Here is a 25,773-nt window from a genome sequence, read left to right on the forward strand (position 1 = left end):
AAAACTAAGGGGGAGGTAGGTTTTGCTAAAATTACGTAAAGGTGTGAGTTTTAAGGCTTAACACTAGTGGTAGGACGATAATATTCACTAAATATGTGTATTCCTTATTGAAAAGAACTATAGACAAAAATATTATTGAAAACTATTTAGTGATTATTATTGTTCTACTACTGTTTTTACGCCTTAAAACTCACACCTTTACGGAATTTTAGCAAAACCTCCCTCCCACTTTCTTTTTGTGATTTTTTCTTGCACAAGACATTTGTGTTATCTGCATGTACTGAGTATATCAATTTAAATTTGCATTGTTGTTATAAATATCTATGAATACTAGAATTCATGAAAAAAAATATTTTGACTTCTAAAAATCATCAGTAAAAAGATTAAGGGGGGGGGAAGTTCTGACACTTTCGCGTAAACGGTGAGTATAGGCTTTATCTTTGGACTGAGAGGATAGGTTATTAGGGATAAAATCATTCTTATATGATGAAGTTCCCCCAGATTTAAGATTTTTTGGATAGGCCTCCAGGTTCCGGAGCTCCAGGCCTCCAGGTGGTCTCTGGACAGGTAAAAAAATAAAAAAATTCTTATTAGAGGTAAGTTTATTAAACAACATAAGCTTCTTTTTATATATTATTCATATATTTGAAGAAAAAATTACAATCGGCCTCCAGGTTCAGGTGCTGCAGGCCTCCAGGTGGCCTCTGGACAGGTAAAAAATCAAAATTTCTTATTTGAACAGTTAGAGGTAAGTTTATTAAACAACATAAGCTTCTGTTTATATATTATTCATATAATTGAAGAAAAAATTACATTCGGCCTCCAGGTTCAGGTCCTGCAGGCCTCCAGATGGCTTCTGGACAGGTAAAAAATCAAAATTTCTTATTTGAACAGTTAGAGGTAAGTTTATAAAACAACATAAGCTTCTTTTTATATATTATTCATAAATCTGAAGAAAAAATTACAATTGGCCTCCAGGTTCAGGTGCTGCAGGCCTCCAGGTGGCCTCTGGACAGGTAAAAAATCTAAATTTCTTATTTGAACAGTTAGAGGTAAGTTTATAAAACAACATAAGCTTCTTTTTATATATTATTCATATATTTGAAGAAAAAATTACAATCGGCCTCCAGGTTCAGGTGCTGCAGGCCTCCAGATGGCTTCTGGACAGGTAAAAAATCAAAATTTCTTATTTGAACAGTTAGAGGTCAAGTTTACTTAAAAAACAAAATGAGCTTATTTTTAGATGCTTTAAAGATATTTGAAGAATAATTTACAATTAGCCTCCAGGTTTAGGTGATGCAGGCCTCCAAGTGTACTCTGGACAGGTAAAATATCAATATTTTTTATTTCAACAGATGGCGGTAAACTTATAAAAAAATTAGCTTTTATGTTATTTATATATTTGAAGACAATATTACAAATGGCCTTTAAAATAATATTATAATAAGTACAATTTTAAATTACAATTGGCCTCCAGGCTCAGGAGCTTCGGGCTTTGAACAGGTAAAAATAAAAAAAAGAGAATATCATTAACTCCTACAATTTAAACCTTTGAAGTCTCAATGTGTAGGACCTAATAATATTATATGTTGGCGTTATCCTCTTCAATTTTTTTTTCAATTTTAAAAATTTTGCTATCCCCCAACTAAACTATAAAATAAGAAATATTGATTTTTTACATGTCCAGAGACAACCTGGAGGCCTGCAGCACCCAAACCTGGAGACTGATAGTAAGTTTTTCTTTAAATATTTAAATAATATATAAAAAGAAGCTTATGTTGTTTTATAAACTTACCTCTAACTGTTCAAATAAGAAATTTTGATTTTTTACCTGTCCAGAAGCCACCTGGAGGCCTGCAGCACCTGAACCTGGAGGCCATTTGTAATTTTTTCTTCAGATTTATGAATAATATATAAAAAGAAGCTTATGTTGTTTTATAAACTTACCTCTAACTGTTCAAATAAGAAATTTTGATTTTTTACCTGTCCAGAAGCCACCTGGAGGCCTGCAGCACCTGAACCTGGAGGCCGATTGTAATTTTTTCTTCAGATTTATGAATAATATATAAAAAGAAGCTTATGTTGTTTAATAAACTTACCTCTAACTGTTCAAATAAGAAATTTAGATTTTTTACCTGTCCAGAGGCCACCTGGAGGCCTGCAGCACCTGAACCTGGAGGCCAATTGTAATTTTTTCTTCAGATTTATGAATAATATATAAAAAGAAGCTTATGTTGTTTTATAAACTTACCTCTAACTGTTCAAATAAGAAATTTTGATTTTTTACCTGTCCAGAAGCCATCTGGAGGCCTGCAGCACCTGAACCTGGAGGCCGATTGTAATTTTTTCTTCAAATATATGAATAATATATAAAAAGAAGCTTATGTTGTTTTATAAACTTACCTCTAACTGTTCAAATAAGAAATTTTGATTTTTTACCTGTCCAGAGGCCACCTGGAGGCCTGCAGCACCTGAACCTGGAGGCCGATTGTAATTTTTTCTTCAAATATATGAATAATATATAAAAAGAAGCTTATGTTGTTTAATAAACTTACCTCTAACTGTTCAAATAAGAAATTTTTTATTTTTTTACCTGTCCAGAGACCACCTGGAGGCCTGGAGCTCCGGAACCTGGAGGCCTATCCAAAAAATCTTAAATCTGGGGGAACTTCATCATATAAGAATGATTTTATCCCTAATAACCTATCCTCTCAGTCCAAAGATAAAGCCTATACTCACCGTTTACGCGAAAGTGTCAGAACTTCCCCCCCCCCCCTTATACTTCTTGTAATTTTTTGAAACTGATAATTTTTTGGTGGCCAAAAAGTTTCATTATGTTAACCAATTCCAATGTTCCTAACATACAAAAAATTAATTTGAATCTTGTTTAAGCAAAAATTATGAATTTTCAGATTGGGAGAAATTGTTGCTACCACCAACAAGAACAAAAATGTCGGCAGCAGCAGAACAGGGCGGTAAAGTTGACATGAGTCTGGACGACATCATTGCGGCTGACCGCAAGAGCCGAGGGGGACGTGGGGGTGGTGGGCGCGGGGGCAGCAGAAGTGGAGGTGGGGGACAGCGCAACGGGGGTGGAAGGGGTGGCAGGTCAAGGGGGGCTTCTGTCGGCAGGGGAGGAGATTCAGGTACCAGGTTTATTTTCCTTAAAAGAAGAACAGCTTTTCAGAGAGAGGGGATAATGGGCTGTATATTGCATTAGTCACCAAAGTTTTATAATAATGTTTTCTTATGCGTTGGCTTAACAACATTGGGGACTTTAATTGAATTTTGATAGGATGGATCATTGGCCACTGTCTTATTCCTTTAGATTAATAAATGATGTCTATTTAGCAACCTAAATTTCAGAGTTAGGAAAACGCTCTAACTGAATGAATAGACCCGCTAAATCTTAGAATATTAGTAATTTTATACCTATTGATATTTTGTTTAATGTGGGGTAAGATTAGACTTTAGTTTAATGACAAATTTCTTTTTTTTTTGTAGGAAGAAGAAATGGATTTTCTCCAAGAAGGAATGACTCCCAATCTTTTGTTGCCTCAGGTTAGTTACTATTTTTATTAAGGTTGGCAATCCGAATCCGAAATCCGTCCATATTTTGACAATTTTTATATCCAGAATCCGAATCTGCATTTTAATAGCAGTTTCTGTTAAATGTTAAATGTTAAGCTAAAATTAGCATCTTAAGTTTTTTTGGTCCAAATATTTATATTTTTTTTTAACAAAGTTAGGTTAGGTTGAGTAAGGGTTAGAAAATGGCCTCTGAAGAGTCTAGAAATAGGAGAAAATCTACTGTGAAAATATGAAGAAAAAAACGCAGCTTTAGATTCTTCCCAGTACCCGGATAAGATTTAATCCCTTAATTTATTTTTAATCAGAATCCGGAATCCGTCAAAAAAATAAGAATCCGGAACCTACGGATTAATCTGTTTCATTTTTGGGCTGATTTTTGTAAGAATCCGAACCCGGTCTAAAATTTGGACGGAATGCCATCCTTACTGCACATGATTCTTTTTCTTTATAGTTCTTTCCCCCAAGGAGGGGTAAGAAATGGATAAAAAATATTTTCAGTATTTTACCTATTCATTTCCTCCCCTCTCACATAGTTTTCTTGTTTTCCCGGTCATAGAGGGAAAAACATTTTTTCAGGACTGCTTATTGCTTAATTTTTTTCGCCCTTCCACTTATTTTTATCCTCCCCCCTCTCCCCGGATCTTTAAAATATTTAGAAAACAATATACTGTTGTACTGTAGAGACGTACGTATGTTTATAATCGCTTTTTTCATTTCAAAATGCATATTTATTCATGGAAATATGTTTGCAGGTCCTGGCAAGCTGTTGATATCCAACCTGGACTACCAGGTGTCGGAGGCGGATCTGTACGAGTTGTTCAGCGAGTTTGGACGCATCAGGGTGGCCACTATTCATTATGATAGGTAGGTAGTTTATTGTCCAACATTTATTATGATTGGTAGGTAGTTAAGTAAGTTTAGACCTAGCCACGGCAACTCCAATTTCCTTTGTGGGGGGGGGGGGATCACCCAACAGGGGTGTATATTCTACATGGGATCCCCGGCTCAGGGGGGGGGGGGATAAAAAAAAAGTGGTTGGCGGGGGAAAAAATGTAAAGATTAAGAAAACTGAAAACTTTTTTTTCATTTCCCCCCCTCCTTGGTGAAAAAAACTAAAAATGTGTGGTAGTAGGGATAAAATAAATAAAATATAGAGTTCTTTAAATATTTTTCCATTTTCCCCCCTACTTGGTGAGAAAAAACTAAGGGGGGAAAAAAATATAAAAAAATTTAGCCGGGGAAAAAAATAAATTTTGTGCAGAATATACACCCCTGTCAAACCCCCCCCCCCCCCATTGGACGTACCTTTTGACAACCTTTGTATAATAATATAGGTCATTATTATGTATGAAAGAAAAGTCATCTAGTGTTCTATTCTATATAGGTACTAAAAAAGTTTTCGGTGTGTTTGTATAACAACAAAAAAGTTCGTTAGAAAGTTGTATAAAATTGCACTAACAGAAACAATCTTTAATTTCCAGACACGGACAGAGCCTTGGATCTGGCGAGGTAGACTTTGACAGAAAATCTGATGCCATCAAGGGTCTGAAGAGATACAACGGAGTACCTCTGGATGGAAAACCAATGAAAATTGAAATAACAGGTACTTAGACAATTTTAATTATATATATAATACTAGCGGCTACGCCCCCTAGAAGCCTCTAGGGGCACTAGTAGGAGGGGAAAAGTCGACATCATCCCATTTTAATTTTAAGTTTCAAAAGACTTTTAAAAATATTTTGGGGGGGAGGGGGTGAAGACACCCTCTCCAAAAATAGTTTAAAACCTTCCCAGGACCTATAAGAAGATTCACCGTAAATGAGAACAATATAGGTTCAGCAGTTAGCGAGATCCTTCGGGACAAACAAAAAACGCTTACTACTTTATATAATAGGATATATTTTTAGAACATACTTGAGTTTATTTGTATAAATAGATACGTCGATTAGAAAACCAGCTACATAATTGATCTTTTTGAATTGTGCTTTTCTTTCCTTACCTAGGTATTTAATTAAAAGCGAAGCTTTTCTATAATTAGGATCGTTCATTTACTAAAAATTTACTAAAAAATGTTGTCATTTTTTTTCAATTTCCTGTGTATTGTAAACTGTATTTGTACCTTTTTTTTATTCTCGCCTGACAGTTTCCCTAGATAACTTTGGTAGTGACCTATTTGTGTAGAAAAGGAAGGAACGTATCAACATACGCAAAGCTAAAAGTTGATTAATATTGTTTAAAGGGGGGGGGGGGGGGTTAATGCAACCATCTCGTAATCAGTGAGCAAATGGCACTTAGAATTCGAATTTCCATCTAAAATTTTGCATGAGTAATCCTTGGTAGGTCTATTTTCCCTAAATCGAAAAAAAAAGTTGGAAAAGTAATGGCTAACCGCTGGCGGCTCATCAGTTTTGCCATTTTTTGGATATCTATAGTACAAATTATCCTATCTCCACCTTATTCTCGTTGCCACTCCAAAATGCTATCAAACGGTTCTAGACGGTAGCTGTTGGTACTAGAAGTTTCAAAAATGGTTATTGCTATTATTTAACATGAATTAAACCAAATATATGTTTTAAATAGTTGATTCCTACGTAATTGATAATGAATTTACCCTGAAAATAGGCAAAAAACGGCTAAACGGCTGAGCCGCCAGCCGTTACTTTTCCAACTTTTTGTTCAATTTAGGGAAAATAGACCTACCAAGGATTACTCATGCAAAAGTTTAGATCAAAATTCGAATTCTAAGTGCCATTTGCTCACTGATTACGAGATGGTTGCATTACCCCCCCCCCCCCCCTATCACACGTGAATAATGAATATGCTTTTGTTCAGCCAACGGCAAAGAGCTGTTCGAAACTATCCGAAGACCCCAGGGAGGCGGAGTCGGCGGTGGACGGCGGGAGGGTGGAAACAGGCAAGGTGGCGGCAGACGTGGAGGTAGGATTTTCACGTATCGTCCAGTATGACTTCGAAACTGATTGATATCCACTGGATAAGAACCGGTTCTCTGTCACACTGAAAAATCATGTATAGCACCGTATAAAAGATAATTTTCCACGAATATTAAAAAATAATCATAGAATTAATACCAGTTTTATTACCCCGGGCCTTCGGTTCCTCAAATCTAACAAAACTGGTGTTAATCCTTATAATTTTCCTTTTTAATATTCGCGGAGGGCTGTCCAACATACGATGCAATAAATAACCAATCTTTTTTCATAAGAGATAATTATATTTTTATCGGTTGTTGTGCCATAGGATGTATACTTAAATTATGTAATTTTATCTACTAAATGACTCTTTTTTGCCTCTCTTTTCATCTTAAATCCTAACAAAAATTGGAGGCAACTACTTATAGATTTTGTCATCCTTGCAAGGGTGTATATTCTGCACAAGATTATTTTTTTATTTTTTACCCTCCTACTTTATTTTTCCACAAAGAAAGGGGGAAAATCATAGGTAATAGAAAAATATTAAAAATTCATTTTATCACCCATCTCACATATTATTTTAGCTTTTTTTTCCCACCAAGGATGGAGGGAAATGGAAAAAAAGTTTTCAGTACTGCTTATTTCTTCATTTATACTCCCCCTTCTACATATTTTTATTTTTTTCCCCACTTTAGCAGGGTCAACCATGCAGAATATACACCCCTGAAGATTTAAGAAATAAAATGATATCAAAGATTGTATAAAAAATTTCCAAAAGTAACAGCGAGAGTTTCAAACTGTTGGTACCTTTATATAAAGCTAGTATTTGCATCTTTTTATTCATCATATCTATTTTATTTTAAGGTGGTGGTGGAGGTAGAGGGGGCAGGGGTAACCGTGGCAGCGGCGGTAGAGGTGCCGGCGGTGGCGGCAAGAAGGAGAACGGTCCTGCGCCATCCAAAGAAAGCCTAGATGAAGAAATGGACGCTTATATGAGCAGCGGCAAAAAGGAATAAATGCCGCCAAACTTTTAAGCGCCAAAAAAAACTTGTTTACGTTCTTCTCATAAAATGAAACATTTTTTAAATAAACAGCTTCATTGCGCGCATTATTACCTACTACAATGCCGCGTTCTACCTCCAACAGTTAAAACATATGCACGCGGCAATTTGAGCTGTTTATGTACATCACATGTGTACTGAACAATGTCTAGTAGACTTTGGAAATATTGTAAATAAACCTTACCTGAAAAAATAGTGATCATTCTTTTTCTGTTTATTTTATTTTTTGTTCACCACATACCTAGGGTTTTTGTTGCTTTGTACATTAAATACTAAATAAAAATGAGAAATCAAACTGCTCAAATATTAAAAATAAAAAAATATACTGACAATAAATCTAAAATCATTAAGTCATTATTTAAAAAAAATAAACCTAAACCTTTTGTATTATTTTCATAATTCACCATTTGCTTTTTTTCGATCTGTTCTATAATGTAAATCAATCTTTAATAATATTTTTTTCTCTACCTAATCTATTAGATTTAAGGTCCGATAATGTTATTAGGTGAATATTTGTTATTTTTAGATAAAATGTTATATACCTAATTTTTTGTTAAGTTTTGTTATTCTTTTTAAAATGAACTTGGAAGATTTTTCACCTGAAATTGGTGAAGTTTCAGAAGAATTGGGGGAAATCAAGGAAAATCTTGGCATTTATAGGTAAATCTTGTTATCAAAGGGGGGGGGGAGTTCTGACACTTTTGCGTAAACAGTGATTATAGGCTTTGTCTTTGGACTGAGAGGATAGGTTATTAGGGATAAAATCATTCTTATATTATGAATTTCCCCCAGATTTAAGATTTTTTGGATAGGCCTCCAGGTTCCGGAGCTCCGGGCCTCCAGGTTGTCTCTCTACAGGTAAAAATTAAAAAAAAAATTTTTTTTTAAGAGTTAGATGTCAGCTTATAAGAAAAAATATGTATGTTTTTTCTTCAAATAAGTGAATAACAATCAAAAAGAAGTATATTTTGTTTTATAAGTTAACCTCTAACTCTTCAAAAAAAAATCTTATTTTTAATTTTTACCTGTACAGAGACCACCTGGAGGCCTGGAGCTCCGAAACCTGGAGGCCTATCCAAAAAAGCTTAAATCTGGGGGAAATTCGTCATCTAAGAATGATTTTATTTAATAACCTATCCGCTCAGTCCAAAGACAAAGCCTATAATCACTGTTTACGCAAAAGTGTCAGAACTCCCCCCCCCCCCTTGCATTATATTTTATAGTCATCCGCGGATATTAAAATTAAAGGGGGGAGGCGGATGTGCCACTTTTTGAAACCAAAAGTAAAACGTGCATGATCTCAGCCCATAACAGAGTTACAACCCTTAAATTCGGCACAGCAGTTGCTTTTTTGGAGAACAATATGGAACTGTGAAGAAACTGCGGCGTAACCGCCGCTCCCGCCGAAAACCGCAGTTTCCCGCCGAAATATTTTTTTTGCCTTTTCTCGCCATAATAGACAATTTTCAATCGTCTGAGATAAACTTTTTTTTCATAAAAACTTGGCTTCTATTTTCACTTGACACTTGTAAGATTTTACACTTGCAATTTTTTTAAATATTGACATGTTTGAAATATTATCTATATATATTTTAATTTGTCGAAAAAAGGCAAAAATAATTCGGCGAGAGCGGCTGTTCCACCGCCGTTTCTTCACAGTTCCATATTGTTCTCCACAAAAGCAACTGCTGTGCCGAATTTAAGGGCTGTAACTCTGTTATGGGCTGAGATCATGAAATATTCCCACGATACATGAATTTTTAGTATGGCTCAGAACAGGTCCAAATCCATGAAGTGGAAATGAATTGGATTCGAAGCCATACTGGATTAGTTATTTATGGTCTCGTATTACAGACAGCTTTCCGCGGAAATAAAAATGAAAAATTGTAAGATGAAAACCAGTTTTGTTTGCCCCGAGTTGTTAAGATGTATCGTCCTATTTCTTAGTAAAGTTTATAACTTTTAATGCCATAATTTTTTTAGATTTTCCATTTTTCGAGTTGAGGACTTATCCCCGTTAGAGGGAAAGTTACCTAAGGTGAGCTTTTCATTACAAAACATTGTAGGTACTTAATACTTATAGATGGACAGATAATCTGGTCTTTCTGTTTTAACTCGCCTTTTACTCTTCTAAGAAAAGTGACTAACAGCCTGTGTGTACAAAGTACATTCCTCTCGCTCCCTTTATCCCTTCAATTCAAGCGCATAAGTATACGGAGACACATGCTGCAGTGAGTTGTAATATAAAACTCATTTTCTGAGGCCTCTAGGGGCATTTTTGAAATTTGGGTAAGGTGTAAGTTAACCCTCTTCTTTCATTTTATAAAGGAAAGGTTGATAATTTCTTTGTTGGGGTAGTATTTTTTCCAGGGCGATTTCTCTGGGGACGGTTATAGACCTGCTCTGGATTTTTAATGAAAAATTATTTTTTAGGCTCGAAGCGGTCACAGAATTGCATATTACAATGGTAGATTTTTTTCTTATGGCGGATATAATCCAAAAGTAAGTATTTAATAAGAGCAACAATGAGAAAAAATTATCCACATTCTAATTATTTAGTGTTTTCGCTAATAAAGGAATATAAACAATGATGACAACATCCATAAAAGCGAAGCTCTGAAACCGTAGAACAAACGAAAATTTGTAGGGTGTATGTAAGAAATATATACTTAAGCAGAATATAAATATATAAGCCGAAACAAAATTGTAAGTAACTTTGTTGCAAAATTGCGTAATTGCAGGATACTGTTAAGGGGCATACTTACATTTTTATGACTTCCCATCCCTTCTTGGGGCGAAGCCACTAGTATTTTACATTAAATATATTATAGATAGATGAGGGAGATGAAGACATGTTTGAAGATCCATTCAGAGAAGAATCTTTTCCACTTTTTAAGGTATTGAAGTTATTGGGAGTCTAATATGATTGACAATTTGAAGGGGAGGGGGGGGGGGGGGGGGAGTGCAGAATAATTCATACAATACCTTACTTGAAACCAAAGAATATGAATTTTCATATAAATGGATATTTTAGATGTTTATGATATACATATAATATTCTAAGTCCCAATTTACTAGATTCGGGAGCCGTTTTACCTTTTATTGGACTAGATTCGAATTCGTAACTGAAAACGATTGGATGCGCTTAATATTATGCCCCAGTCCCGGGTAGAAATATATTATGATAACTAATGATGATGTTACAAAAGGAACTTTGGGAGTTCAACCTGTCAACCAGAAACTGGAGGAAAATTGAGCTTGGAGGTCCAGATATTCCAGAACAGTTGGCCAGTCATACAGCAGTATTTCATCCTGTCTACAGGTACGGTATAATAAAAGATATAGATGGATGATGGTCAAATTGACCCCAAAATCCGTCAAACTGGAATAGAAAATTCTGGCTGACCCAACACCTTTTTTTAGTTTTTCCTAATAAAATTCAACTAGTCATAGTTGACCTATTATAAATGTATGTTTTGTTATTTGCTTAACTTTATACTAGGGAAGATATAATTTACTCGAGCAAAGCTTTATTCTAAGAAATGTGGTTATTTATACCTGATTATACGAACGGAACGAAAAAATAACTGCCCATTTCGTAATAAAAGAAGACTATCCACGAACCAGAGCAAGTGATTCTAAGTATCTTCCAGCATTGACCCATAGTATTTTTTTAGTGAATATACTAGGTTTATGTTTAATATTTGCTTTCGACTAAAAGTTAGGTTTCACCATGGTTTTATATGAAAAAAACTTTGAAATGTAAATCAATTTTTAAAGCAATATCATCAAATGCTTTGTTGAGTTCAAAGGACAAAATAAAATAACACTGCAGAAAAGCATCAAATGTTGTAAATTGCAAAAGTACATTAATTAAACTGTTTACAAGTTACCAACCCTTTTTCTAAATATACATTTTATTCACAATAATATACTTTTGTGTCAAAGCTTTTAAACAACAGTTTGAACTCATCAAAACATTTGATGATATTGCACCAAATACAGCTTAACATTTCAAAGTTTTTTTTTCATATAAAACCATGGTGAAACCTAACTTTTTAGTCGATAAAGCAAATATTAAACATAAACCTAGTATATTTACTAAAAAATTACTACGGGTCAATGCTGGAAGATGCTTAGAATCATTTGCTCTTGTTCGTGGATAGTCCTCTTTGTACACTTTCTAACCAATGATTTGGCTAAACTGTTCCTCCCCCTGGTTTCTGGAGAAACTTTAAAAATAGTATTATCTAATAGTCTTTTCTTTCTATTCTAGGGGTTGTTTATTAATCTATGGAGGCACAGGAAACCCATTTGGATCTGTGACAAGCACAGCCCTGCACGCTTGTGATGTTAGAACTGGAAAATTTATCAAACTGCGCACTCTACCCTCGCAAGGTTCATTATTTTGTTGTGTTTTAAAATTAAAATTACAATTTATTTTTTCCTGGATTATTTCAATCTTGTTATTAGTATTATTGCGATACCTATTTATTTTATAAATATTAAATACCTATCATTTTTACACGAAGTACTAGAAAGATTAGCATTAACATTGTTGGATGTTTTCATTGGAGGGTTTTTTCTTAATGTTGTTTTTCAGTTCAAAGATTTTCTGCATAAGATTAATTTTTTCCCCTGCTAAAAAATATTTTATTTAACCCCCTAATTTTTTCTCAAAAGGGGGGGGGGGAACCTCTACTTAATAGGAATCGCTAAAACTTTACCTCAATGTTTAGCTGAACCGCTAGCCCTGTATGGTCAGTCAATCTGTCTTGATAAATCGGGAACACTATTCACAGTTGGTGGAACTACGGGCTTTCAGTATTTTATGGATATCAACTCTATAGACTTAACAAGGTAAATTGTAAAAAAAGCTTTTCCACAAAAAGGGATAGTTTCACAAAATGCATTTGAGCTTAACTTAGTGAACCGCATATTTTTTGTTAGTTAATGGGTTAAACTATATTTATATGGCATATTTTAGAAAGAATTTCAATTTTCTACCACGTAGTTTTAAAAATATCAAGACTTGAAAATCATCTTTTTAAAGTGCTTATATTACAAAAAGACGATTTTCAAGTCATGATATTTTCAAAACTACGTGGTAGAAAATTGAAATTCTTTCTAATGTATGCCATATAAATGTAGTTTAACCAATTAACCAGGAAAACATATGCGGTTCACTAAATTAAGTTCAAATACATTTCGTGAAACTACCCCTTTGCATTCGGTCCATAACACTAGTGGAAATCAGTAAAAAAAAAATTAAGCGGCTCTAAAGCAGTTGGCCTGCTATGGATGTTAAATACTTAAATATGCCCCTTTATGTTGGGAATGTTGACGAGAAAAATCAATGGTATAGCTTTTTAACCCCATTTACCTAAAAGCATTTTTGAAAAAATATTACCTACTTACCTACAAAAATGTAAAAAACGGATCAAAAACACTAAAGGAGGTATGTGGAAATCAATAAAACAAATCTGAATAAAAAGCTGCTTTAAAGCATTCGGACTACTATGGATTTAAATATCTTTAATAGAGCAGCTGTATATAAGCTGTATCAGAGTTGTATACAAATGTGTATTTTCAGAAGTGAACCCTCCTGGGATAGGCTGAACTCATCCTCTGACCCTGCGGAGCCTCACCCAAGGTAATCTCAGATTTAAAAATATCCATCAGCCTAAACAAAGTTTTCAATTGAATCTGTCAACAAATTACTTGAATGCAAGATGCTTCAGGGAGGGAGGGGACATTGGGCTGTTCATTACACTAGTCCCCAAAATCTTATAAAACATCTTCCTATTCGTCAGCTTAATAACCTTTAGGACTTTTATTCATTGGTTGTGGAGTGTCAAAACGTAACGTTTCAACCTCTAATTGAAATTTACAGAAGGAATAATTTTGTGCATCATCATTGAGGATCTACATTAATGTATCGGCCATTGTCTTATTCCTTTAGATCCTAGAAACTAATGTCAATTAGAATCATCTTCTGCAGCCCATTTGAAAATTGATCAATTGAAAAAATCCGCGACAAGTTTTTTAAAAAAATCCAGGGGTGTATATTCTACATGGGATCCCCGGCTCAGGGGGGGGGGGGGGGGGAATAAAAAATTAGTGGTTGGAGGGAAAAAAAATGTAAAAATTAAGAAAACTGAAAACATTTTTTCCATTTCCCCCCCCCCCCCCCCTCCTTGGTAAAAAAAACTAAAAGAATGTGTGGTAGGAGGGATAAAATAAATAAAATATAGAGTTCTTTAAATATTTTTCCATTTTCCCCCCTACTTGGTGAGAAAAAACTAGGGGGGGGGGGGAAATAAAGAAATTTGTAGCCGGGGAAAAAAAATGAATCTTGTGCAGAATATACACCCCTGATTAAAAATCTTCTCTTATTTAGATATCGTCACGAGATAGCTGTGTATGATGGGAAGATCTATCTTCTTGGGGGAGGAACCTCTACTTCTGTCTGTGGATTCCAAACTATTCCAACTTTTCATATAGGAAAAACATTTGATAATATCAAAGACACAAGTTTTGAAAATTAAATAATACAAGTGTTAGGGGTTGATTAAAGTAGCTTGTTGAAAGTTTGATATTTTTAACTTGAAGATGTAGAATATTTTTTATTAAAAAAAGTATGGCAAACAGTTTAGTGATGCTTATTATTGCTTATTAATTACTCCCCTATAGAATACTAATGTATAAGATACCTAGTATTATTATGATTTATGCTTCCAATCATTTATCTGAAATGAAAACTTCAATCACAAAATCGACTTTTTAGGTTAATATCACTGTCTTTCGATTATTTTATTGCTAACCCATATTTTTCATATTCTAAAACAATATTTTAAGCTTCACAACTCCAAGTACCTCAACTCGTTAAATGCACTTCATGCAACTATTCCTTTGGGACCAAGATTAATTTATTTTCTCGTATTTATTCGAATCCGGTGGATAGGAACCGGTTCTCATTCATACAAAAAATTTATGTCTAGCATTGTATAATATCCAGCTTACTACGAATATAAAAATGTACAATCATAAGATTAAAACCATTTTTTTTTGGCCGGTGCCTTCGGCACCTCGGGGCTAAAAAAACTAGTTTTAATCTCATAATTGTACATTCTATATCCGCGGAAAGCCGTTTATGATACGATGCGAGAAATAAATATTCCATTGATTTTTCATATCCCTATCTTTTTCTCGACGATAATAAAAAACTTTATCCTAATTTTTTTATACGAGTGTATTTGATTACAATGTTTTTAATCAGGAGAAAAATATTGGTACACAACAAAGACAAATTGCGACAGAGATGCAACTATCGATGAGGTAATACTTATCATTATATAAAAGTAACAGAATGTCTAACTGTGTGTCTGAAGCTGAAGATTTCTCTAACCGCTAAGCGATAAGTCTCCCCTTTAGATTGAAACTTCTTTAAAGTCGCACTGAGTTACGCTGATGAGAGTTCGAGTTCTAGTCCCCATGTGGCAACTCGAATTTCTCAATTGAATACATTCACGCAACTTCCCCTGGTTGTGTAAGTTTGGATATTTAATAGTCAAGTACATAATATCAGTACTACCCTTATCCCAAGCTCCTCTGCGGTGAGTGTCATTCATTACGGTGACTTAATTTGGGACACCTGCCATACTCGGCGAGGGTGAGGTAATGAGTAGCTCTCAAGAGATAGCGGGTCAAGTCATAATGTGCTTGAACGTAGAGCCCTAGTGGCTATACAAAAATGTCTCAGCCTACTCCATGACTACTTAGGTCCAAACCCGCTAATCAACCAATCAATCAATCAAAGTTATTAACTAATGTGAGGGGAATCTTCTAGAAAATTTCAGCCGTATATCTTAAATAGCAGCCCAAATAGCGATTTGGACGGAAAGACAAAGTGTGTTATACTGTTGCTACGCTTTTAATAAAAAAAACATATATTGCCTTACTTCTCTGTATAGTCGTATTTAAAATTTATTTTAATATTTAACCTATTTTGAGTATTAAACTTTCGCTCAGGGATTTAAAGGAATAAAACAATGGCCCATAATTTGATAAATCCCCAATACATGGTATACACAAAATTACCCCTTCTGTAGATTACAATTAGTGGTTAAAACGTTTAGACACTAGAATTAATGAACCAACCAATCAAAGTTCAATAAAGGTCCCAAAAGTTGTTAAGCCAACGATTAAGAAAATGTTACAATAAAACTTTGGGGACTAGTGAATATACAGTCCATTGTCCTCTACCTTCCTGAGCTTTGCATACATTGCAAATTATGTGAATAAGAAAAAAACCTTAATTATAAATGTGTCAATGTAAAATTTCTTTGGACTAAAGATATATTCATAGTGATAAAATTATGTTTTAATAATTGATATTATTTTGTTCAGGTTGCTTACAGTCAGTAAATTTATTATTTAAGATTATCTAAACCTGAAGATTTTATTACTTGATTTAAATATTTAAATATTCAATTTTTGTAATTTCTATTTTAAGTTTTTATTTGCTTTTCTTTTCAATTAAAATTCAAATATTTCTGAATTAAAGATTAATTTTATTTTCAGAATAATCCTCCAATTTATTAGCACACCTATTATAGGAAATGTTGCATTATATCCAGTATTATAAAAGTGTGTGAAGGGGTAAAAATGTACTGTTAAGTGAAATAAATTAACTTAATAAAAATATACCTCCCCTTTATTCCTTTAATTGCAAAGATAGCATAACAAAAGTAGCTTTTAATTGGGACAATCACCACTCGCTAAAGTGAAGTATTTTTAAGTAATTGGGCAATTATTTTATGGCTTGTGAATATAAGTTTTAGCCGCCACAATAAACATAAAGTTTTCATTTATAACCGAGATCTTAAAGGGCATGTATTGTTGCAGGGTGATGGAGACGGTTATCCTGACGCTAGACGCTGTCATGGTTTGGTACAAACTGATCATAGAGTCTGGATCATTGCAGGAATTATTAGTGCTCATATTAAATTAAATCCTTATAATTAAGTAATAGGATCTGTGTGTGTGTGTCTGTCTGTCAGTGTGTGCGTGTGTGTACCGAAGAATCTCGTTAACCACTGAACCGATATGGTTCTACAGGTTATTAAATGTCCTAAGAAGGTTTATAACTATTTTGGGGGAGTGCACCACCACCCTCCCAAGATAAATTAACCCTAGAAAAAAATGACCCCACTCCCCCCCAAAAATGTTTGCCTTTTTCTTTTAAAACTACAATTGAAAGTTGGAGTCGACTTCTCCCCTCCCCTCAAGGTCCCCTATAGGATTCTCGAAGCGTACCTGCTAGTATAATAGTTATTTCTCGCATCGTATTATAAACAGCTTTCCGTGGATATAGAATGTACAATTATAGGATTAAAGTCAGTTTTTTTTAGCCCCGAAGTGCCAAAGCACGGGCTTAAAAAACTGGTTTTATCTTATTATTGTACATTTTTATAATCGTAAAAAGCTGAATATAATACGATGCTAGACATAGTTTTTTCGTATGGATGAGAACCGGTTCCTATTCGCCGGATTCGAATGAATACGAGAAATATATTTAAAGTATGTCCATATTAAAAAAGTTATAAGCAAAGCATCTCTACAATCAAGTCTTAAAAAGAAAGTATGTCCGCTTTGAGCATTCTGTATTTAAGTAATTTTGGAGTGGGTGTAATTTGCTATTTTTTAATGTCCTTTAGTCTGACCTGATTTGATGAGCTTCGCTTTTGTGGATGTTTTCATTTTTTTATAAGACACTAATAATTAGGATATGATGGACACGAGATATTTTCTGATGTTTGGTGTCTAGACCTACTTACTATGGACTGGAAGAAAATTAACATAGAGTTGCCCAAACCGGTTTATTTCCATGGAGTCACTTTAACACAGGTTTTTATAATTTTTATTTGAGTGGGTAGAGTTGTTAAAAACTAGGTCATGTCCATTGCCAACGTACTTATAGCTGGTACAACGACAAACCTCCTAAAGGACAAACGTACTAAAGGGGCAAACCTCCTAAAACACAGACTTTGGGAAAACTGTCGGACGGTTTTTTTTTGACTTGTATAAGATTTTTTTATTTCATTATTTTTAGGAAGGTAGAGTAGTTATATTCGGAGGCGTGGACAATATACAGCTAAACACAAGAACTAATCAAATCTATTCATTCTGGCTAAAAGTTCCTTCGTTGAGGTAAGTAAACTTATCATTTTGGCGTAGCCTCTAGCCTTTTTGGTAGTCACGCGTTTAGAAATTCTGCTTATTTTAGAGTTTTTATTTATAAACAAGGATGACAACATCCATTAAAGCGAAGCACTGAAACGGTAGGACAAACGGACATTAACACTTGTATAGTATCTGAACTGAAAAAATCGGAACATAAATGTATAAATGTCGAATCAAAATTGTAGGTTAATTTGTTGAAAAACTGCTTATAAACAGGATAATGTTTATGGACATACTTACATTTTTGGACTTGATTATAGAGTTGCTTCGCTTATAATATTGTTCTTTGTTGTTTCAAGAATCAATATACCAAAAATCAGATCAGACGGATAATTAAAACACTTAAAAATTTGTTGTTAAAAAAGTAGAAAAATCAACATGTTTAAAATGGACGTACAGACATTCTGGTAATGATTATAGAGTTGCTACGCTTTCTAAATCGTACCCAACTACTACAAGAATCATCATGCAAATTTTGAAATCGATAGGACAATTCTAACATGCCTAAATTAACGAATAAAAGCTATCTATCTCGGACGGACGACGTACGGACGGACGGACCGACCCTAATTATAGAAAAGCTTCGCTTTTAATAATTTCCTAAAATTTACTTTGTAAAAACTGAAGTTAACAATCTTTGCACATCTATAATACAAAGTAGATTGATGTCTGTCCGTCCGTCCCTTAATTTCTCGGTAACCACTGAATCGATCGGATTCCACTGTTCAGGGTATATACCTATTGGTCCTTTGGTGGTTTTAAGCTATTTTCTTGGGGGTGGGACACCCATAATCCTCCTCTCACAAAAAAATTTATTACAAGATTGAAAAGAAAGCATTATAGAGACCATAAAATATGGTTCGCAGCACCAAAATATGTTTTTTTTTTAAATATGTTCGAAATAAGTGGTTGCATCTCCAATGTTTTTAAAATTACCTCTTGGGGCAAAGCCGCTAGTATTTTTAATTTTAAATAATGCTATTAAATCCTACAAAATTGTACTAATCGTATACATAATTGTCCTTGTTTATTAAGATGCATGGCCTGGGAAAGTGTTAAACATTACATACCCAAGATGAATAAAATTCCGCAGGGGAAGCTCAGAGAAGTTGGCATTCCAGGTTTGTTTAATAATAGTTATTTATCGCATCGTATTATAGACAGCTTTCTGCAGATATCAAAATGAAAAATAATAAGATTATAAGAATGCCTAGGCTAACGATACTGGTATTAATCTTATTATTATTATTTTGATATACGTGGGAAATTGTCTAAAATACGATGCCATACATGATTTTTTAGTATGGCTAAAAACCGGTTTCAATCCAGCGGATATTAATCGGTTTCGAAGCCATATACTGGAAAGAAGCCAACGTGACCTGTTGTTTTAAACGTGTCGAATCTGCTTATTGTCATTAAGATGTCATGGGTTCGAATAATACATAAATCGTATCATAACTATAAACTAGGGTTGGGCCGGATACTTTTTTGGCCGGATATCCGGCTGATTTACAATGCTGGATATCCGGTTCCGGCCGGATATCTGGCCAACGTTCGATATCCGACAATTTACCGGATATCCGGCCGGATAACCGGATATCCGGCGTCAAAAATCAGCCGAATATCATGTAACCGGATAGTTTTAATATCCGGTATCTGGCCGGATATTGAAAATGGCCGGATATCCGGCCCAACCCTACTATAAACGTTAAAAATATACACACTGTTTTTTTTGTCAGATGTGCGGAATGAATCATAAGTCTAGGGGGAATTCCAAGGCCCAAAAGATCCGCAGTTATTTAATTACCATAAACTATTTTTACTTAGAGACAAAGATTTGCAATTAAAGTGTTGGTTTTTCTGTATGGTGTTGGCATATTGGTTATTTCTTGATTATGGAAGATATGAGTTAGTGACTCAAATATTGAATAATCCATCTAATCTATAATACAAAGTAGAACGATGTTTGTCTGTCTGTCTGTCTGTCTGTCTGTTTGTCTGTCTGTCTGTCTATCTGTTTGTTTGTAGCGAAGGATCTCGCTAACCGCTGAACCGATCGGGTTCTTCTTTACAGGGTAGCTTCTCATAGGTCCCGGGAAGGTTTATAACTATTTTCTTGGGGGTTTGGACACCCCCAACCCCCCAAAAAAAATGAAACCCCCCCCCCCTACAAAAAAATAAACATTTTCCTTAAAAAACTAAAATTAGAATAGTGGGGTCGACTAACCCCCCCCCCCCCCCCCAAATAAAAAAACCGCTCCCCCAAAGAAAATTTTATTTTCATTTTTCTTTTAAATCTAAAATACGAAAAATTGGTTTGATCAACCCTTTTTGGGAAAAGCCCCTAGAGGCTAGGGGCGAAGTCGCTAGTATTAATATAAGACGTTGGGATCATACTAAGAAAATTCCTTTATTTTCTATAGTTGTATCCCATACCTCATGTGAACAACTAAACCCTAATTATGATTAGCTTATAAACATAAGTTTTTTTGTTTATAGATGATTTGATTGAGAATCTCTCAGCCGGAGGACAAGCAATCTGCGGATAAAATTGTTAATTGGAAAATTATAAATTACCTAGTAAAATTCTCTTAAAAGAGAGTCAAATTCCTTTTTTCGATACATCATTTCTTTAATTTAATAATCATTATTTTTTTAGTCCTTTTGATCAAATCCAAATATATTAAACTGTCCTTTTTTTCTATTACAGATAAACGATAAATATTAAGACCAGATTAGTAGAGTAGCTCTGCTGCTTATTAATGTTATAATAATATATTCCAGTATGGCTTCGAAACCGATAAATATCCACTGGATTAGAACAGGTTCTCAGCTATACTGTAAAATGATGTAAAGCATCGTATTACCGACAATTTTCTACCAATATTAAAATGAAAATCTTAAATTCAATACAAGTTATGTTAGCCCGGGCCTTCAGCTCCTCGGGTCTAATAAAACTGGTTTTAATGTTATCATTCTTCATTTTAATATCCGTGGAAAGCTGTCTATAATACGATGAGATAATAACTATTATATTTTTTGTGATCTATATAAATTTTTGTGATATCCAGTTAATGATGATGTTATTGTTGATACAGTAAACCCAATAAAAACTAAAGGGGTAGTTTCACGAAATGCATTTGACCTTAATTTAGTGAACCGCATATTTATTTCATTGGTTAAACTACATTTATATGGCATATATTTGAAATGAATTCAATTTTCTACCACGTAGTTTTTAAAATATCAAGACTTTTTCTTTCAAATATATGCCATATAAATGTAGTTTAACCCATTAACTAGCAAAAGATATGCGGTTCACAAAATTAAGTTTAAATGCATTTCGTGAAACTACCCTTTTACAAATGATAAAAAACCAGTGTTTACTAATTACTAATGTATTTTAATTGTGCTTTCACACAAAACGCCGGTTTGGCATTGAAACCGCCCCCCATCCCTATTTTTGAAATAAAATTAGTTGTAATTAAGGGTAGGTGTAAGGGTTTTCTTCTATGTCTGTCTCCCTGCAGGGGGCCTTAATCCTGTGGAGCTTTAACCCTGTGGGGCTACCAAATATTCAATGTAACCTGACCTAAAGTAACAAACAAACCAACGACAAACTACACCCCCCCCCCTTGTTTACATTTTTTCAAGCTATGGGAGGGGTGTCAGTTCTCCCCAAGGTGTTTTGTATGACAGCGCTATTTTAGCTTCAGTATTGTATATTTTTTCTTTGATATAAAATTTCAAATTATCATGATTGGGCTAATATTTAGCAATTTTCTTTTTGTTTGCATTGAAATTAATGAACTTTAAATGCGGAATATATATCCCATTTATATTAATTTATTAAAATTTAAATATAAAGCTATAAATTTATTCAAATATGAAATAACTATTTTTGGTATAAAATAAATTTAAATGTTAAATAAATCTATTTTCTTGTAATGCCAAAGCTGCTTTTCTTCAAGTTTTGTCCGAACATAATGAGTTTCAATTAGAGAACCCGATCGGTTCAGCGGTTAGCGAGATCCTTCGCTACAAACAAACATATAAACAGACAGACATCGTTCTACTTTCTATTATAGATGGTATAAAAAAAATCAAGAGGCCCCCTGCCATAAACTAACATGGCACAGAATTTATTATGAAATTAGTGGCAAGGTTCCATAAACAGACAATACTTGCTTATCAGTGTCTGGCTGCTATAGCAAATTCGGCCACTGTAATCCTCCAGGAGGGATAGTCTTTAGCCACGCTTGGTGGGGGGGGGGGGGGGAGGATCGGGGGGCTAGAACGCCCCCCTATTTTCTCGGCTCCTATTAGAGAACTAGAAAATTTTGTGCATTTCCCTTGTTTGTTAATGAATTTCTGACTATATAATAGTGAGTCAACGTTATTTTTTGCTTTCTTTACCCTTTTATTTATTCGAAGGGATAGGGGGTGGCATTTAGTGTAACCCCCCTCCCGGCCGTTAATGGTCAATATTTTAACAGGATATCTATCTTAAATTAACAGCTAAGCTACGTCATGCATTTTTGTGCACTAGGTGTTAGGTCACGATTTGCATATGGTAAAAATAGTTTTCTTCTTTAATAGTTATCCTAAGAAGTTAAAAGCTACGCTTGAATTAATTTTTTAATATCTATGATTACATGTTGCGTTTTTTAAAAGCGCGAAAACTGAGATCTGAAAATTGCGTCACTCTTCTACAAATGCGTTAAACGGCAATTTATTTCTCGCGACTGATCCGAAATACTCGTCACATTATTTTAAGTATATTTCTAATTACTATATAAAATTAAAACTAAATGAAATATTAGTTGCTTGATTTTTTGTTGTTTTGTTGACCACCCCCCCCTGCCCCCCCCCCCCTTTACATACATACTCGTTTTTTTTATGATAGCTACCTTGCTTTTTGGCTTAGTGGTAGTTCCAATTTTATATATTGGAAAAAAGGGGGAATTACATTCTTTTGATTTAGAACATTTTATTTCACAATTGTTTGGAAATTTGAATTTAATTGAAAATACAGGAATTGGAGAGTTGGTAATAGATCAATTTTTCCCTGAATTATATGAAAACAAAATTCCTCCTTTGATAGTATAAAATTATTTGGGGAAAAGTCAGGAATCTATAATATCGTTTTGTTTTATTGTCCTGTAACAACTTTATAGTAGCATAGCTACTTTATGATTTGAAATGTCCGTCTGTATGTCAGTATAAAATGTTTTTGGGGAAACGTGATTTTCTCAGCTCCTACAAAAGATAGAAGGCTGAAACTTTTTAACAACCTTCTCATCAAAATGGAGCAAAATTAAGTATTTAACATGCGCAGCGGTCGGACTGCTTTTAAGCAGCTTTTAGCCGCTTTTATTTTTTATAACTGATTTTCTCAGCTCCTACAAAAGATAGAAGGCTGTAACTTTTTGTCAACATTCCCATCAAAATGGAGCATAATTAAGTATAAACAACCGTAGCGGTCAGACTGTTTTTAAGCAGCTTTTTATCCGCTTTTATTTTCACAACTGATTTTCTCAGCTCCTAAAAAAAGATAGAAGGCTGTAACTTTTTGTCAACATTCCCATCAAAATGGAGCATAATTAAGTATAAACAACCGTAGCGGTCAGACTGCTTTTAAGCAGCTTTTTAGCCGCTTTTATTTTTCACAACTGATTTTCTCAGCTCCTAAAAAAAGATAGAAGGCTGTAACTTTTTGTCAACATTCCCATCAAAATGGAGCATAATTAAGTATAAACAACCGTAGCGGTCAGACTGCTTTTAAGCAGCTTTTTAGCCGCTTTTATTTTTAACAACTGATTTTCTCAGCTCCTAAAAAAAGATAGAAGGCTGTAACTTTTTGTCAACATTTCCATCAAAATGGAGCATAATTAAGTATAAACAACCGTAGCGGTCAGACTGCTTTTAAGCAGCTTTTTAGTCGCTTTTATTTTTCACAACTGATTTTCTCAGCTCCTAAAAAAAGATAGAAGGCTGTAACTTTTTGTCAACACTCCCATCAAAATGGAGCATAATTAAGTATAAACAACCGTAGCGGTCAGACTGCTTTTAAGCAGCTTTTTAGCTTATTTTTACAACATATTTTTTCTGCTTCATTAAAAGATAAACGGCTGAAACTTCTTGCCAACATTCACCCTTCATTATGCACCATAATTAGTAGGGTGGGTCGATTTTGGACATTTTTTTTCTGAGGCCAAAGCGGGGATCTGCACTCAATTTATATAGATATAATACACCTCTGGATGATTTAAAATTTATCCTAAGTCTTAAAACCGCTGACGACCAGACATTCAATTGTATAGCTATTTGTAAATGGGAGTAAAAAATTTTTGAATCAGAACTATGGCTTCATGGTGCTCCCTGGAAATGCCTTGAGGAGCTGAGTCAGGAACTTTTGTCCGTTTCAAAAAATCTCGTTCCTAGCCTGAGAAAATCTAAAAAACCTCTACAAATTGGACAATTCTGAATAAACCTTAAAATTTTTTGTTTTTTTTTAGTGATTTCTAAGGCTAGGAACGAGATATTTTGAAACGGACAAAAGTTCCTGATTCAGCTCCTCAAGACCTTTCCAGGGAGCACCATGAAGCCATAGTTCTGATTCAAAAAAAAATTTTAATGTCGTCTTTGCATACTAATAAGTAATGAATTATATTTTTAAGTGGTCGTGTTCTAAAACTCAATTTTTTAAAATTCTTTTTCGGTCAGAAATGTTTTTAAGGTTAATTTTATCTGTTGCATATCCCCTCTTTGTCTAATTCCAACATGAACCCACCCTAATAATTAGGTATGGTCTGACTGCTTTTAAGCAGGTTTTTAGCTGCTTTTCTTTTTACAACTTTCAAATATAATAACCTTTTTTTAAGGTTTTGTGATTTTAAGTTTTTCATATTCTCTCTCTTTCTTTTCTTTGTTATGATAACAGATAATTTGCTCTGTAACTCACTTTTCCGTCTGTTTATGTCACAAATTTTTGCTTTGCTACTTATGGATGTTGTCATCTTTGTTTTTAAAATTAATTCCATATTAGGTGTTTCAAAAATGAAATATAAAAAATAGTTGCCTGCGCCCCCTATCATCTATGTTGAAGGGTTAAAGAAGAGCAGTAAAAGGCACCATACTATACTTACACCTGTTTGAAGCTTCCTCCAAAAACGGAGAATACCATGGGTTTAGTAATTTTGAAGCTATTGACATAAAAACTTTAATTGCAACTTAATTAAAATTAATTAAAAACTTTAATGAAAATGTAGAGATATTTTTATTTAATTCTAGAAGAAAGCAAAAGGCACAGCTTTGAAAAAGAGTTGTTCAATATAAAGCAATTGAACCATCGTTTTGAAAAAGTAAAAGGATGTCTGTGCATCTTTGTGTATAACGAAAGAAATCGCTACATTGAAGCTTACATAGGTCCTGGGAAGTTTTAAAACTATTTTTGGTGAGGGTACCACCACCCTCGGAAGGGAACACGCCCCTAGAAAAAATTATTTCATCCCCCCCCCCAATGAAAAAATCTTCGTAAATCTAAGAAAGAAAATTAGGTTATTGAATTCATCTCCCCCCCCCCCCCCTTCAAGTAGCCGATAGTAGTATACATAGATAGGACTATTTTTGCTGGATGCTGCGCAAAATAGTACAAAAAAATGACGTCATACTATAAAGTTGTCCAATGAGAGGCCAGTATACATTGTAATTGACCAATGGTAAAATATATACTCGCCTCTCATTGGTTATTTTATCATATGACGTCAATTTTTTTGTACCATTTTGCGCAGCATCTTTTTGCTGCGAACATTCAATCCGTATTTTTATCCCTATTAGGTATTTTTAATTATAGTACTAGGTATAAGTATATTTAAATCAAAAAAAATATTCCAAAAAAAATTTCAATATGTTATTTAGGAATTAGTTGCTTTGTCCCTTGCTTC

The 25,773-nt window shown here is 34.1% G+C and overlaps 2 protein-coding genes across 4 annotated transcripts; both read left to right on the top strand.

Annotated features, from left to right (window-relative positions):
- Positions 1 to 2,876: 2,876 nt before the first annotated feature.
- On the top strand, positions 2,877 to 8,114 carry LOC145327216 (THO complex subunit 4-like). The gene is made up of 6 exons (XM_080170793.1): positions 2,877 to 3,146; positions 3,505 to 3,561; positions 4,344 to 4,455; positions 5,073 to 5,194; positions 6,424 to 6,528; positions 7,386 to 8,114. The coding sequence occupies exons 1-6, from the start codon at positions 2,951 to 2,953 to the stop codon at positions 7,535 to 7,537; spliced, it is 744 nt and encodes a 247-aa protein (XP_080026919.1). The 5' UTR covers positions 2,877 to 2,950; the 3' UTR covers positions 7,538 to 8,114.
- On the top strand, positions 8,079 to 21,775 carry slim (scruin like at the midline). 3 transcript variants are annotated; one of them, XR_013882122.1, is made up of 16 exons: positions 8,079 to 8,242; positions 9,566 to 9,620; positions 10,016 to 10,084; positions 10,414 to 10,479; positions 10,792 to 10,904; positions 11,859 to 11,980; positions 12,322 to 12,442; positions 13,176 to 13,235; positions 13,983 to 14,084; positions 14,860 to 14,920; positions 16,490 to 16,566; positions 17,368 to 17,491; positions 17,697 to 17,794; positions 18,863 to 18,948; positions 20,327 to 20,652; positions 20,684 to 21,775. XR_013882122.1 is itself a non-coding variant. In XM_080170792.1 (15 exons), exons 1-15 carry the CDS (start codon positions 8,160 to 8,162, stop codon positions 20,374 to 20,376), a joined length of 1,287 nt encoding a protein of 428 aa, XP_080026918.1. In that variant the 5' UTR covers positions 8,079 to 8,159; the 3' UTR covers positions 20,377 to 21,775. The 3 variants fall into 3 exon arrangements, 1 of the variants encoding a protein (XP_080026918.1); XR_013882123.1 differs by having other exon boundaries at positions 20,829 to 21,775; XM_080170792.1 differs by having other exon boundaries at positions 20,327 to 21,775.
- The last annotated feature ends 3,998 nt before the right edge of the window (positions 21,776 to 25,773 follow it).

Source organism: Acartia tonsa, chromosome 8, assembly GCF_053477335.1.
Source record: "Acartia tonsa isolate MP-2025a chromosome 8, ASM5347733v1, whole genome shotgun sequence".
In the NCBI taxonomy this organism is placed as follows: Eukaryota; Metazoa; Arthropoda; class Copepoda; order Calanoida; family Acartiidae; genus Acartia; species Acartia tonsa.